The sequence below is a fragment of the Coptis chinensis genome, chromosome 4 (assembly GCF_015680905.1).
Source record: "Coptis chinensis isolate HL-2020 chromosome 4, ASM1568090v1, whole genome shotgun sequence".
Lineage (NCBI taxonomy): Eukaryota > Viridiplantae > Streptophyta > Magnoliopsida > Ranunculales > Ranunculaceae > Coptis > Coptis chinensis.
This window is the reverse complement of record NC_141459.1, coordinates 59,058,810-59,072,801: the sequence shown is the minus strand read 5'-3', so window position 1 is coordinate 59,072,801 and position 13,992 is coordinate 59,058,810. Positions and strand designations below refer to the sequence as shown.

Sequence of the window (13,992 nt, the reverse complement as noted above, 5' to 3'; positions counted from 1 at the left end):
CAAGGACTATGAACATCGAAAGTTCATACCCAAAGGACTATGGACATTGAATGTTCATACCCAATCAATGTTTATACCCAAAGGACTATCAACATTGAATGTTAATACTAAATACACCGGGTCATTTCGTCTGGGCCGGGCCGTTAATTATTTTGCGTCAGGGGTATACTTGATATTTCATCTACCCGATTTGTTTTTTATTTCGCATCAAGAGTATACTTGACCTTTCACCTACCTGGTATTTGCGGAAAAAAAAAAAGTGTCCTTCAGAGTTACTTTTTCGGCAGTTTTGTCCTTTCGGCAGTTTTGTCCTTGAGAGTCACTCTCTTATTAGTTATACCATCTTTTAATACAAAATATCAAACCCATTCATGTTCAACCTCTATAATCGGCTGCAAATAAAGGTACATAACACTATTTTACTACTGGCTGGTCCGACTTCCGAGTCTCCTGAGTGTCCATAAATAAGTCTATTTTTCCAACTCTTTAGTCAACCAGTGTTGACTTGGTCCAACAACGCTTTGATACTTATCGTTAATCGTTATCGAGGCCGTCAACTGAAACAATACTTTCTCTTTTGAGCTCAGAGATTAACCACGAGTTAAAAACAACAAAGGATGGGGATGGAGAAGAAAATGATGATGATGCTTCTTTTTTTTGTATTGTTTCAATCTTATGGAGTGAAAGCTTGGACTGGTGAAATTCGTGGAAGAGTTGTTTGTGATGTTTGTGGGGATTCTTCTCTTGGACCTGAAGACCATGTTTTGGAAGGTACATGTTTTCATGCACTTACTCTATTATATATTCTTAGTCTTTTTTCCTTCATGGGGTTAGTGTTTGTATTAATTGATATATATTAAGTTGATACGTTTTGGAACCCCTGAAAATTATTACTGTTTCCACCAGCAAGAGACTCTATACTAGTTAATTACATAGTATCTCAATTGAACGTTAACTAATAATTGCAGCATGGGAAAAGACCAAATGAGATAAATAGTAGCATACTAGGTACAGGGCCTGCTCAAGGCTGGATGTGGCCTTAGGTGACGATCCAAAGTGAGGCCTTTTTTCTAAACTAATTGATTAGCTTCCAAATACAAAAGTATTAGAGACCAATTTGTGAGAATGTGAATTTAAGATGATCAATGGTTGGGAGTGAAACATGGAAGGGGCAGTGAGAGAGAGACGTTTAGAAAGAGATGATTGATATAGAAATTGATAAATTTGTCTTTAATTAACTTGAGAAGAAGTGGAAAGGCGCCATCGAATATGGAGATTTTGCTTTAAATTTGGGATTTACCATTTTCATTTAATCTTTCCAATTAAGAGATTTAACTTGATGAGGACACTCCCACAAAAAAATGAGACTAGTTCGCGTTTGTAACCATTAGATTTGTCATATAGTTTTGAGATGCAAATAATGTAGTGGACTATTGGATATTATTTCTTTTAAACCAATTCAATTCCCGAAATTTAGTGCAGTGGGGAGAATTGGAGAAAACAAATTGACCACATTATCCTTTTGTGTTTTGTTTTGCATTTAAAAAAATAGTAATATCAAATATGTGCAAGGACAAACAAGGAAATTTGAGGCCTTAGGCGGCCGCCTAAGTCGCCTAATGGATGAGCCGGCATTGACTAGGTATTTTGCTAGAACCGGACAATGATCACCCAGGGGATGAAAAAGGCAAGTCGATGGATCTCTCCAATCATAAAAATAGGAGATGATTGGAATCCGACTTGCTAAAACATGAGCTGTTTTGTGGTTTAGAGAGGGAAGCAATAAGAAATATTAGGGAAAGGAAGTATAGTGGATCTGATATACTCTAAAAATTGCCCTGGTGTCCTAATGTTCTGTCTTAGAAAAAGTAGCTACAATCTGGGCATTTGACTCAAGGATAAGATCGCCGTGATGCTCTGGCAGTGCACACTTTACCCCGTCAAGGAATTTGTTGCTTCTGCAAAACCAGTTGAAGATTGAAAGACATGGCCGAAACCAAATTGGTTATCATGTGATGTAAGTGAAGCTGGCATTAGCTTTAGACTTTTGAAGCCAGCAGGCCGAACACCAAGAAGTTTACTGTGATGCTATGAGTGACTCCTATTAGTAATTATAATTTGGTTTTCTGTAAAACTAAACCGAAGCTTCATCAATTGGTTTGCTACTTGAGATGAGTGCATGTTTTTAGTAGGAGAATTATGTGCATATTACACTTCAAATAGACAAAGCTGTGATACAACAAAAACATTTTCACTCTGGTTTGGTGCAAGTTCAAGTGAGAGAAGGAGAAAACAAAGAAGATAACAGTTGGACTATGGTGAGATGTTGGCGATATACCGTTATGTGTCTCAGACTAAACCTTCAAACAGGGAAGTAAGGGAGAAACAGAAGTCACCAATTTGCAGAGGGAGCTAATTGGGTGTCTGCCTAAATTTTGTGCTTAGATAAGAGACCCATCTTCAGATGGTCCGTTTTGGTCCAGGAATCGATTCGGAGACCCATGATTCAAGGATCTTTCCATATATTAACATGAGATGCACAATTATTGAACCACGAGGTCTGATTTGGTGGTGACCTCCTCACTGACCTCCCCAGCGAGCTGTGTTCCCTATTGCACATTCCAAATCATGGCACATTTTCATTCGAAGTTTGAACACCCAGACACAAGGAAAGAAAGAAGAGAACGGCTGTGCTTGGCCACCTGTAGGAGCATGCCCTAAAAAGCAATAAATGACACATCACCTTGTTTTTCGGGAAAATCAACTTGAAAAGTATAAAGTGCTTTGATTTTGTTTGGTGACAGATGTGTACGTTGTTAAAAGCAATGAATATAGGCATCCCAGCAGATTAAGTTATTCCCGTTACTAGAGAGTTTTATGAAAGTGCTCTTAGCTAGTCTATATGCAGTATCCTCATAAAAAACTGACTAAACAACAAATATCTGAGCCTCACTTACCACCATCAACTATACACCTTTTCTGATATCACCTACAGTCCTCCCATCAAAGGATTCGAGAAAGAATATTTAAATGCCTGGTATTGTGCATGCAATTCTTCAATGGAGTAAGAAGTGGTAGAACCATAGAAGATAGTTAAGAAAAGGTTTGGTGGTTAATAAAGTAGGAAAGAGGTCATATAATGAGGGAGGTGCAAGGGTGTTTAAGTTTTTTATGGGGAGATTTAAGTGGTAAGGTCTTTATGTAAGTGTTTGTGCTGTAGAACATTAGTGTGTTGCTGATGTTGAGGGCGTGTGCCCCTTAGTCGAGTCCATGCCCATGGTCGTGTAGGAGTCCATTAGTTAGTTGTGGACACGTGTTTGTTTTCTATTGGTTTATTGGTTTCTAGGTTTAGTATAAATAAGAGGTTTGTAATTAGGGTTCTGCAGTGTTGAAGTTTATGAGTTGTGAGATTCAATAAAAGAGTGATTTTAGGTCTTCTTTAAATTGTGTTTCAATTAAAGTGTAGATTCTATTAAACTGAAGCTTCTGCTAGTTAGAACGAGTGTTATCAAAGTCGTACGATTCTCGACTTGAATCGTACGACTCAAGTCGAGTCGTAATCAAAAAGATCAAAATCGTACCAACAAATCGTTAATAACAAAATCGTTACAAAATCGATTCAAATCGCAAAAATCGTAGGATTCGAAATAATAACGATTCCACCGATTCAAAAAGACGAAGAATAAAGACAAAATCAGAAGCGAAGAAAAAGAAGAGAAAAAAGAGAGAAATCAAAGAACTTACAGGTAAGTCTTCTACTTCTTCTTCTTCTTCTACTGCTATTTCTTCTTCTTCTTCTAATTCTACTTCTACAGTAAGTTTTTTTTTTTTTTTTCGGCAACTCTCCTCCTCCTCAATCTTTTTTCTTTTGTTTTAACAAAGCCACCGAAGGGTTTTGTTGGTTTCTTATAATTTTATAAGACCTGGGTCAGGTCCATATAATTTTATAATTTTAGCCCATATTTTATTCCGAAAATTAGACCAATTTCAACGAAATTTCAGCTTTTTTTCAGAAATTTCAACCATTATGTCTCCATGTTTTCAGAAATTTCAAAAATTAGAGTATTATTAGTGTGGAATAGAGATTTGGGGATTTCTCTTAGGGTTTCTACTTTCTTATACTCCAAAGCTTTCAACATTTCTCTTAAGGTGAAATTCAAAGTTTCTTTTCTTATATTTCTTTACTACTTTAGTTTTCTATTTGAACATGACTAAGAAAAAGAAAGAAATTTAAGATGTTGTTACATGGAAACATTGCACTAAAGTGGGTGATGGGAAAAAGGCAAAGCTTAAGTGCAACTATTGTGGGAAAGAGTACTCGGGAGGTGTTTTTAGAATTAAACATCATTTAGCTTGTACTCATGAAAATGTTGTTGCATGTGCTAAAGTTGAAAGTGGTGTAAAAGAGTTTTTCTTTAAGTTGTTATAGGAAAATAAGATGAAAAAGCAATTGTTAGGTGATGAGTATAATGGTGGAGATGAAGAAGGGGGTGCGGAACTTGTAGGTGAGAAAAGGAAACTTACTTTAGATGCTTTTGCTGAAAGGTTTCAACCATTAAAAAAGAAATCAAATGGTACTACAACTACCTTGAATTCTATTTGGAAGAAGCAAGATAGAGATGATCTTTGTGTGGATGTAGCTAGGATGTTGTATGCTAATGCTCTTCCATTTCATTTGGTCAAGAATCACTATTTTATCAAGATGTTGCAAAATGTTGCTAAGTTTGGGAATGGATTTAAGCCACCTAGTTACCATGAGGTGAGGACAACATTCTTAGTGAGAGAAGTGAATAGAATTAAAGTGGACTTGATGGGAAAGTACAAGAAAGAATGGAATCTAAAAGGGTGTACCATTATGTCGGATGGGTGGACCGATGGAAAGAATCGATCAATCACAAAATTTCTTGTCAAAAGTCCCAAAGGAACTTTCTTTCTCAAGTCCATTGACACCTCGGATGAGACTCATAGTGGGGATTATCTTTTTGAGCTTTTAGATGGTGTTATTGAAGAAATTGGAGAAGAGAATGTTGTACAAGTGGTAACCGATGGTGCTTCGGCTTATGTTAGTGCGGGTGCAATGTTGATGGAAAAGAGAAAGACAATATTTTGGAACCCATGTGCCGCCCATTGCTTGAACTTAATGCTTCAAGATATTGGTGAGTTGCCTACACATGTTAATACTATCTCAAAAGCAAGGAAAATAACGGTGTTCATATATAGGCATGGATGGGTTCTAAACAAGATGAGGAAGTGTACAAAAGGAAGAGAGTTGCTTAGACCCGGAGTTACAAGGTTTGCAACTAATTACTTGACTTTGAGAAGCATCCATACTTGCAAGAAGGGATTAAAACAATTGTTTACATGTCAAGAATGGCAAGATAGTCTTCTTTCCAAGAAAGGTTCTCTTGGGTATGATGTCCAACAAATAGTTCTAGCAGATGCTCGTTTTTGGGATGCCATCAAGTATTGCCTCAAGTGTGTGCTTCCTTTAGTGAAAATATTGAGACTAGTTGATGGGGATGCCAAGCCGGCCATGGGTTACATTTATGAGGCAATGGACAAAGCAAGAGAAAAGATTTTGAGCAACTTCAAGGGAGTAGCAAGTAGATGTCATGATGTTTTGGAAATTGTTCTAAAGAGGTGGAACTATCAATTGCATAGGCTTCTTCATGCGGCGGCATATTATCTTAATCCAACGTAAGTTAACTACATAACTTATATTTGTTTTAATGCACAAAGTAATGTTTTTCTTATGTTAACACTTACTTGGATTTTGTTGCATACTTTTTTTTTTAGATTTCATTATTCACCTACCTTTTTAGCCGACCAGGAAGTTAAAAAAGGTCTCATCCAATGCATTGAAATTATGTGCCCAACACCTCAAATGAGATTGAAGGTAGATAGACAACTTGAGAAGTTTCACAATGCGGAAGACTTGTTTGGTAGTGCCATGGCTATTCAATTGAGGGATAAGAAGCAACCGGCATTGTGGTGGGACACTTATAAGGGAGTTGTCCGGAACTTCAAACTTCAAACTTTAGCCATTCGCATTTTGAGTTGTACTTGTAGTGCCACCGGTTGTGAAAGAAATTGGAGTGTCTTTGATCATGTAAGTGAGAGCCAAACTTATTGAGTGTTTCAATAGACATTTAGCTATCTTTTAGTCTCTATGTCTCATAATGGTTTTGTATATTTTTAGGTTCATTCGAAGAAGAGAAATCGATTGGAGCAACAAAGACTTAGTAACTTGGTGTATGTAGAGTACAATCTTCAATTGGAAGCTAGGCAAGAGGCAAGAGTTGAGAATGGAGACTCTTATGATCCAATCTCTTTGGAAGATATGGAATCGGATGATGAATGGATCATGGAAAAGGAAACACCGTGTCTTTTCACCGATAATTCATGGATGGATGTGCATGAATGTTTTGAGGTTGGGGAAAGTTCAAAGAAGAAAAAGAGAGGTAAAAAAGTGTAAAATTTCCTATTTAAGTCTTTCTTATAATGTTCTTTTAAGTAATTAAACATTTCCAATCTTTTTATAGGGCCGAGAGATTTAAGGTTGAAAGATAAAGGAAAGGAGAAAGTCCAAGAAGTTGAAAAGGAGAAAGAAGACACAAGTGAAGATGATGATGATGATGGAGTCGAAAGCGAGGAGGATGTGTCTAGCATGGATGATGATTGAAGAATATATAAATTGGGAATTGATGATTAGTGTCTTTTAGAATTTTGAGTGTGTTATGAGTTATGACTTATGGTTATTTAAGTCTAACTTAGTAGTATGTTTTTGTGGTTTTAAAAAGAAAATACTCTATGTCTATGGTAGAGATTGTCTTCTCAAACTCTTGTTTTGTTGTCTTTTGTGAGACTTGGTGATAAAAACTTGCTATATCATTGAGAATAAGTAATTGAAAAAATCTTTGAAGAATCTAATTTCATTACAATGATATATTCATTTAGCTTCAATAGCATTACAACACTAGTTTCAATAACACATAAATTCTCTTTGTTGAAATAAACTATCTTTGTTGTTGATGATTTGATGGAATGGTCTCTATGTGCCTATATCCATTGTGAATGATCGAAGAACTATTCTCTGACTCTTCTAGTGCTGTGCAAATAAGAAAAAACAAGTGATTAGTAATTTTCTTATGGTATATTTATATATATAAAAAATTTACAACTCCTATATATAATATGGCTTGAATCTTACGATTTACGATTCGATACGATTTACGATTCGGTAAAAATGGAAAACGATTCTTGTTTCGATTCAGGAGTTGACAACATTGGTTAGAACTATATTATTTGGTATCGGAGCAGATTGATTCACGGGATCACTATTCACTGAAACATTGTTTATTGGGATTACTGTTCACCCAGGTTACTGTTCATCGCGAATCCAATTTTATTCTTATAAATCAAGATATGTCTACAACGTCAGAGATGAAGAATTCATGGAGAACTCATAGATTCATGTAAACCCTTAGAGTACGGGTTGCTCGATTAGAAGAGTGGAGAGAAACCTTGATGCAAAACACAGGTTTGATCGATTAGAATAAGTGACTAGTCGACTTAGGGAGGCTATGGTGGAGTTTTTGCAACCCAAACCCCCCATCGCTGGTGGAGCTTCTATAGCCCAACGTAAAATACCGGTTGTTGTCGATGACAACAAAGAGAACGAAGAAATTTATGAAGCCATTGTGTCATGTCTTGAGCATGATAACAAACGAAATCAGCAGGTTCCTCCCCTTCCTTTGCAACAAAGATGTCCTGCTGACCAGATCTATAAAGGTCTTGTTCCTCCAATTCAGCAAGCACAAAGTGGTGGTTATATTGATTATTTTCTAATCAATTTTGAGAAGGTTTTTGCTTGCAGCCACAAAACACTTCAACGCATACTTCGTGACTTCCAGTATTCGTTGTGTTTCAAGAAAGGAGTACTAGCAGCATTGTGGTGCCATGTTATTCATTTGAGCCGATATTTGGGCAAGATTCGAGGTCGAATTCCTCAGAACCACGAGAGGGTGACATATACAAGTTTGAAGTTTGAAGAACTTTTGCATATTGGTGGGTTTTCATGTCAACAAGCTTGTGGACAATCTTCTTCAACATGGGGAGAGTGATGTAGAACATTAGTGTGTTGCTGATGTTGAGGGCGTGCGCCCCTTAGTCGAGTCCAAGCCCATGGTCGTGTAGGAGTGCATTAGTTAGTTGTGGACATGTGTTTGTTTTCTATTGGTTTATTGGTTTCTAGGTTTAGTATAAATAAGATGCTTGTAATTAGGGTTCTGCAGTGTTGAAGTTTATGAGTTGTGAGATTCAATAAAAGAGTTGTCTTTTAGGTTTTTTTGTTTTGTTTAATTCAAGAGTAGATTTAATAAACTGAAGCTTCCGCCAGTTTAAATCTACTTCAGTTTGTTTATTGTCGTTATAGTAAGATTAAAGTGGTTCACTTTGAGATATTTTGAATTGCAAATTGCTTTAATATGATCAGAACTGAGAGACTTTTGGAGTTTCAGGGGAAAAAATTAGCAATAAATGTTTTGCAGTTTGGTTATGACCGTGAAGAGGTATACCCCTATCATACCATGTCCAAGACAATTAAAGTTGTAGAATCTCGTTCCTTGTGCAGTTTTACCATCCTAGATCTAAGTAAAGTTTCGTGTTGGATAACTTTCTTACAGTCGGGAATCAAGATCTTGTTGGATTGGAAGTATTTTCTTTTGCAGTATTCAACGAAAGGTCATCCTTGTTTGTAATCTTCCATATTTTGGTCTTACCCATTTTTGGTCTTAGATGGGTCAAATTTTCTTCCATTTCCTAGGTAGAAATCAGTTCGTGGATGTTAAGAAAGGTATACATAAATTTTGGTGTGTGCGGATTCCCAAATTGACAGAATATCATTCTTTTTGTCCTGCTTAAGTTGGGTTTTTAACTATGTTACAGAGACATGCCGTATTTCAAAAATAATCTGTATCGGATATGTATCCACGTGTCCGGACACCTATTGTATGTGATATACCTCAATTTTTGATATTTCACCGTGTCAGACACTTCGTATCTGTGTCGGATATGGACCATGTCATTGTAACTTAGGTTTTTAATATGTCAAATAATAAAGTAACAGATTTGATGTTTTCTTAATGCCTAATATAGTCTTTTATTGAAATTAGACAGTCACAAAACTAGGATTTGTAGCAGGTTACCAGATGGTAAAACAAAAACGTGGGGAAGATATCATCTTTTGTGATAAATTGATGTATTCTTTTTTTGATTAGGAGAATAAGAGTGAGTTTGGAGTTTATATATTTCATAGTGTGAAGTCACAAGGATACGTTTCAGTTTTCTAGGGCGTACTCAAAAAACAAACTAGGCATCTTTTGTAGATTGACTTTCTTTGGCAGTGTCCACATTTTCAGCCATTTCCTATGTCCCACAAGTCAAAGTTGCCTCTTGGAAAAGTTAACCGTCAGGCGACTGCACTCCGCACAATCCAGCAACGCCACAGAATAATCTAGGAACCAAGTGTGCCTCTATAGTCATTGCATACTAGTGAGGACTTTAGTCCCGCTAAACTTAAAGGCTTTACGTTTATATCGTTTTATGCCGCTTTGAAGGGATACATAGGACTGTGTGCTCGCATGCACACAAGTCCACTTAGGACCGAAGCAATCCAAGCAATGGGAGCGATAAAAAACTGTAAGGTGCATTCCAAGGGGTGCAAATCCACCCATTTGGGCTCACGTATGTTCGAAGAGTGGGTTTAATCGCAACTCAATTTTTGGGCTTTCAATTTCCAAATTAGCGATTTAAAAAACTATTCTCATGTAATTGTTTCGACTTATGTCTTAAAAACGCTTTTGGAATCTTCTATGGTGTGCTCTCCTCTGTTTTAATATGAGATTAGTGTTTTGGAATGTTTTGTTTTTCTTTTGCGCTATAAAAGAAGTGATGAACAACACAAGCACTACAACAAAATGTCATTTTCACTTTTTTCTTTAGTGGTCTTGAGTCTCTGGAGTACTGCTGAGATTGCCAAGTCTTCCACTTTAGCGCTGGTTGTGGAGGTCTAGTAGTTGGATTATGGTAGGTGTATAGCCTCGGCACCATAGTAGTATCATTTTCACCTTTAGGAGATTGTGTTGTGCACTGGCCTCGGTTATCCCCAGGTTCCTTCACGTTCGTATACTTTCTCTGTTTTGCAAGTAATTCTGTATCATTCCTCAAAACTATCTAAAACTGAGAATCGTTAGACTGTTTGAGAAGCGATACTGATTTATCTGCAATCCAGCAAAAAACAGAATAGAGAAATGGAAATAAGCTATTGAGCAGCCGAGGCTTGTGCACAACACAATAAAGCTGAAAATGTTGATATTGTGGTACTGAATAGCCTCCAAGCATGCACCTCCCAGATCAAACGGCTGGCCCGCCACAACCAGGACTGAAGTAGGAGAATTGGAACTCTCAGTTGTACTCTAGAGACTCAAAACCAATGAAAACGAATAAAATTTGACATTAAAGTTGAAGAGAGTGAAGTTTTGTTGTTGTGGTGTCCAATGGCCTACTGTTCAAGACTTGGGAGGGTGGACTCAAGGTTTTCAGATGGATTCCTGCTGTCCCTGGGGAGAAAGGGATCAGGAAATAATTTTCTGGATATCAAAAAGAGAACAAGAGAATGAAGTTTTGTTTGTGTTGTCCGTCATTCTCTTGTGGACAAAAACGAAATGGTTATATGGATCAACTAATCTCATTGTTACGATGGAGGAGATCGTTCAAAGTAAAAAGGTTTCAAAAGCTTTTTAAGACTAAAGTCAAAACAATTACAAGATTCCAAATGTTTTTGAAATTCCCATTTGGAGATCAAAAGCCCAAAAATTGAAGTTGCAAAAACATGCCCATTCTCGGCGCACACGTGAGTGACAAATAGATGGATTCACACCCCGGACGTCGGATGCTACTGGCCTAAATAGCCTTGTGTAGTGATATCTCACCGCACTACTTTCAGACGGACATAAAAATATATAAAATTAAGGACTTAGAGTTTACTCTGCAATGTGAAGTCTTCACACTGTGTACAATGGATATAGAGGTCAACGGTTCGAACCCTTGCTAACGCTATTTCATTCAAAATATAGAACCGGTGAATTTACAGCTCGAAGAAAGTTTCCAGTACCAGCAGCAGCTCCGAAACCTGGACTCCCGTCCTGGTGCTCCCTGACCATGGTTCAACGCAGCCCCTCATCACTCCAGTAACTCAGATCTCGTGCGTAGATATAACGTTGAGTTTAGCCAGATTTTCCACATTGAATCAAAAAGCAGATGGCCATGACAACAAAGCTTATTTATTCATTTATTTTTCGTAAGAGCCTAGGGAGATCGACTCAAAAGGAGTGCAGGGGCCAGGCGGAAGTGATTTGGCCCCCCTTTTGGGTGGCCCATGACAAATGCTTAAGATTTGAGATATTATTCTCCTTTTCCATTTTTTTTTCCATAGGCAAGAACTTGACCTAAGGTATGCATCTGTACCTAAGCCTAGGCAGTAATGACTCGTGCTGCAAATCCTTTTTGGTAATTAGCAATTACTCCTGGATACAGTTACGTAGGAATTTGTTTATGCAACGGTCAGAAGGAACAAGGGTCAGAAGAAGGTGATGATGATAACGGTACTAACAATATCTGAGATATGCTAACGTGTTGAAGAATTTAGCTATGTCCAACGCACTGCCAGTACTTTGGACAAGGGTCATACGAAGAACGTGGCAAAGTAATTACTATAGTTGTCAAAAGTCGATATAATGAAGTACTTAAACTATGTATATATGTTTCTTTTTGGCTAATGTTGTCTATCGAGATGGGGTGTCTGATTTACCTGCTTCAGAACATTTTCTTTCTTTTCTCTTTTCTTGTTCATCCTAAGATATGAACGTCACCACGCTGTGTTTTTATCTTTTGGATAAACAAAACTTTATTGATAATGATCAAATGCTACATATACTTTGGTGAGCAGAGCCTACAAAAGAAAAGTAAAACCATTACAAGCCAATAGAACTTACATTATACCCCAGAAGACCTAAAATACCTGTCAAGTTAGTCTAAAGAGATAGAGAGGAATGTAAGGTGGCCTGGAAACCTTTAGTTTAAAAGTTGAATTTCATCTTGGACAGAGGAACGAACCCTTCTTATGCTGTTGTGTAATCAACTTCTTTCCTTGCTATCCTTATTTTCTATTGGTTGATACTGCTGTGGTGGTGACTGGAAGTCAGGAGCTGAACTGGACTGAGGATAACTTTTATGCATAGTAAGTATACATTGATGTAGTTGAATTCCCCAAATTAAGATTGTCTGGTTCATTATTGCAGGTTCGGAGGTTGCTATTTTGTGTATAACAAAATCAGGGGAAGTACTCAATTATCAGGCTTTCACAAATGCAAAAGGGATGTACACTGTAGCAGAGACGATGCCTGAGAGCGGAAGATGGGATGTGTGCTTGGCGAGGCCAATCAGCAGCTTCCATGACCAGTGTACCCATCATGGTGATGCTAGTATAGGGGTTAAGTTCACTTACAAGCTTCCATCAGGTTATTCTCATACAATCAGGCCTTTCCTCTATCGTCCTTCAAATGTTCCAATGTACTGCGTTTGAAGACGAATATATGAATACTGTAGATTACAAGTCTGTTGTTATATAGTAAAGGGCAAGATCCAACTATATTTATTAAATCTCTTTTATATGACTTCAATTCCATATTATTATTTCGTGAATATCCATATTATTATTGCTATTATTCTTGTGACCCTTGTAAGAATACGTTTCATGTGTTCAATTCTAGACCAGCCAGCCCATCTGCTATTTAAACAAACAGCCTTAGTATGGTCTCTCTTTTGTTTTTTTGGAGTGCGCTTCAATGTTCAAGGGAATCAAGGCCCGTAATTCAAAAGCAACTTGGCTCAGGCCAAAAACTTAACTTAGATCGGCAGACCCAAGGGCTTCTTCAGCAACTGAGGGTAGTCAGGTTTCTACTGTTCTAGCACTACCTTCTTTGCAAGTCGCTAATGTTCTACGGAATTTACGCTAAACCAAGAGCAACGAGTATCAATTCTTTTCAAACTCATACCTCGTAAAATAAATACAGAAGACTATAGAAGAAAATGGCCAAAATATTGTGTTTTCAAGGCGAGGCTCCTATTTTTAGCCATAGCAAAAAAATAAGTTTCACCAAGGCCAACATTTATAACTTTGCGGTGCTGTTTCCACTGGTCATGGTTTAAACTTTAAAGTACAACACCAATCCCATTCAAAATTACTCTAAAGCTAATCTTAGCGGCTCTCAATCTGGTTTCACTCATAAGTCATAACACACTCTGGAAAATAACACTCGTTGCTTTCAGACAATGTCCAAGCACAAGCCCAAATGGTGGTTCCCCGATGGGAAATGCGAACACATACTCGAGCTTAAGGTATAGGATTAGACGGCTGAGTACTTTGAACGAGTACCCCTAAGACCAAGATGATAGTTGCATATTTGCAAATTATGTGTTTGGCCCTTTGGTGAGCATTATCTCAGATCGCCAACCCAAGAGGTATAAAATGTATAGGGTAATCTTAAATACACTCTCCATTTCTAAGAGGGCACTCTCCGATTAGAAATTTGTTATTATATTTGTGTTCCAACTTAAAACCCATATTTTCTAAGAGGACACTCTCCATCAAAAATAGTTATAACCTCCTATTGCCCTTAACTAACTAATTTGCACTATGCAACTCTATACACTATCAAAATACTCTCATTCTCCAATTATCTATATCCAACTCAATTTTTCTTTACTCAACTCAATTCAATTTTCCTCTACTTCTCAACTCTCAATACCTTTAAATTTTAACTCTCAAATGAAGTATGTGTCATTACCCAACTCTCAAATGAGCGATTTATTGCAATACAACTATTTACATCTCAATGTCGAATAAATTGAAGATTATATGATGTTAGAAGA

At 37.2% G+C, this 13,992-nt stretch overlaps 2 protein-coding genes across 2 annotated transcripts; both read left to right on the top strand.

Moving 5' to 3' along the window:
- Positions 1-447: 447 nt before the first annotated feature.
- On the top strand, positions 448-12,762 carry LOC147504206 (Pollen Ole e 1 allergen and extensin family protein). The gene is made up of 2 exons (XM_086557244.1): positions 448-771; positions 12,360-12,762. Exons 1-2 carry the CDS (start codon positions 618-620, stop codon positions 12,641-12,643), a joined length of 438 nt encoding a protein of 145 aa, XP_086413370.1. The 5' UTR covers positions 448-617; the 3' UTR covers positions 12,644-12,762.
- Positions 4,295-6,927, top strand: LOC147504207 (uncharacterized). Its single transcript, XM_086557243.1, has 4 exons — positions 4,295-5,697; positions 5,797-6,109; positions 6,200-6,461; positions 6,543-6,927. The coding sequence occupies exons 1-4, from the start codon at positions 4,439-4,441 to the stop codon at positions 6,680-6,682; spliced, it is 1,974 nt and encodes a 657-aa protein (XP_086413369.1). The 5' UTR covers positions 4,295-4,438; the 3' UTR covers positions 6,683-6,927.
- Positions 12,763-13,992: the final 1,230 nt, after the last annotated feature.

Coding starts and splice junctions, on each gene's coding strand:
- LOC147504206 (XM_086557244.1), top strand. CDS start 618: ATGGGGATGGAGAAGAAAATGATGATGATGCTTCTTTTTTTTGTATTG. Junction 772..12,359: donor TGAAGACCATGTTTTGGAAG/GTACATGTTTTC, acceptor TCATTATTGCAG/GTTCGGAGGTTGCTATTTTG.
- LOC147504207 (XM_086557243.1), top strand. CDS start 4,439: ATGAAAAAGCAATTGTTAGGTGATGAGTATAATGGTGGAGATGAAGAA. Junction 5,698..5,796: donor GCATATTATCTTAATCCAAC/GTAAGTTAACTA, acceptor TTTTTTTTTTAG/ATTTCATTATTCACCTACCT. Junction 6,462..6,542: donor TTCAAAGAAGAAAAAGAGAG/GTAAAAAAGTGT, acceptor ATCTTTTTATAG/GGCCGAGAGATTTAAGGTTG.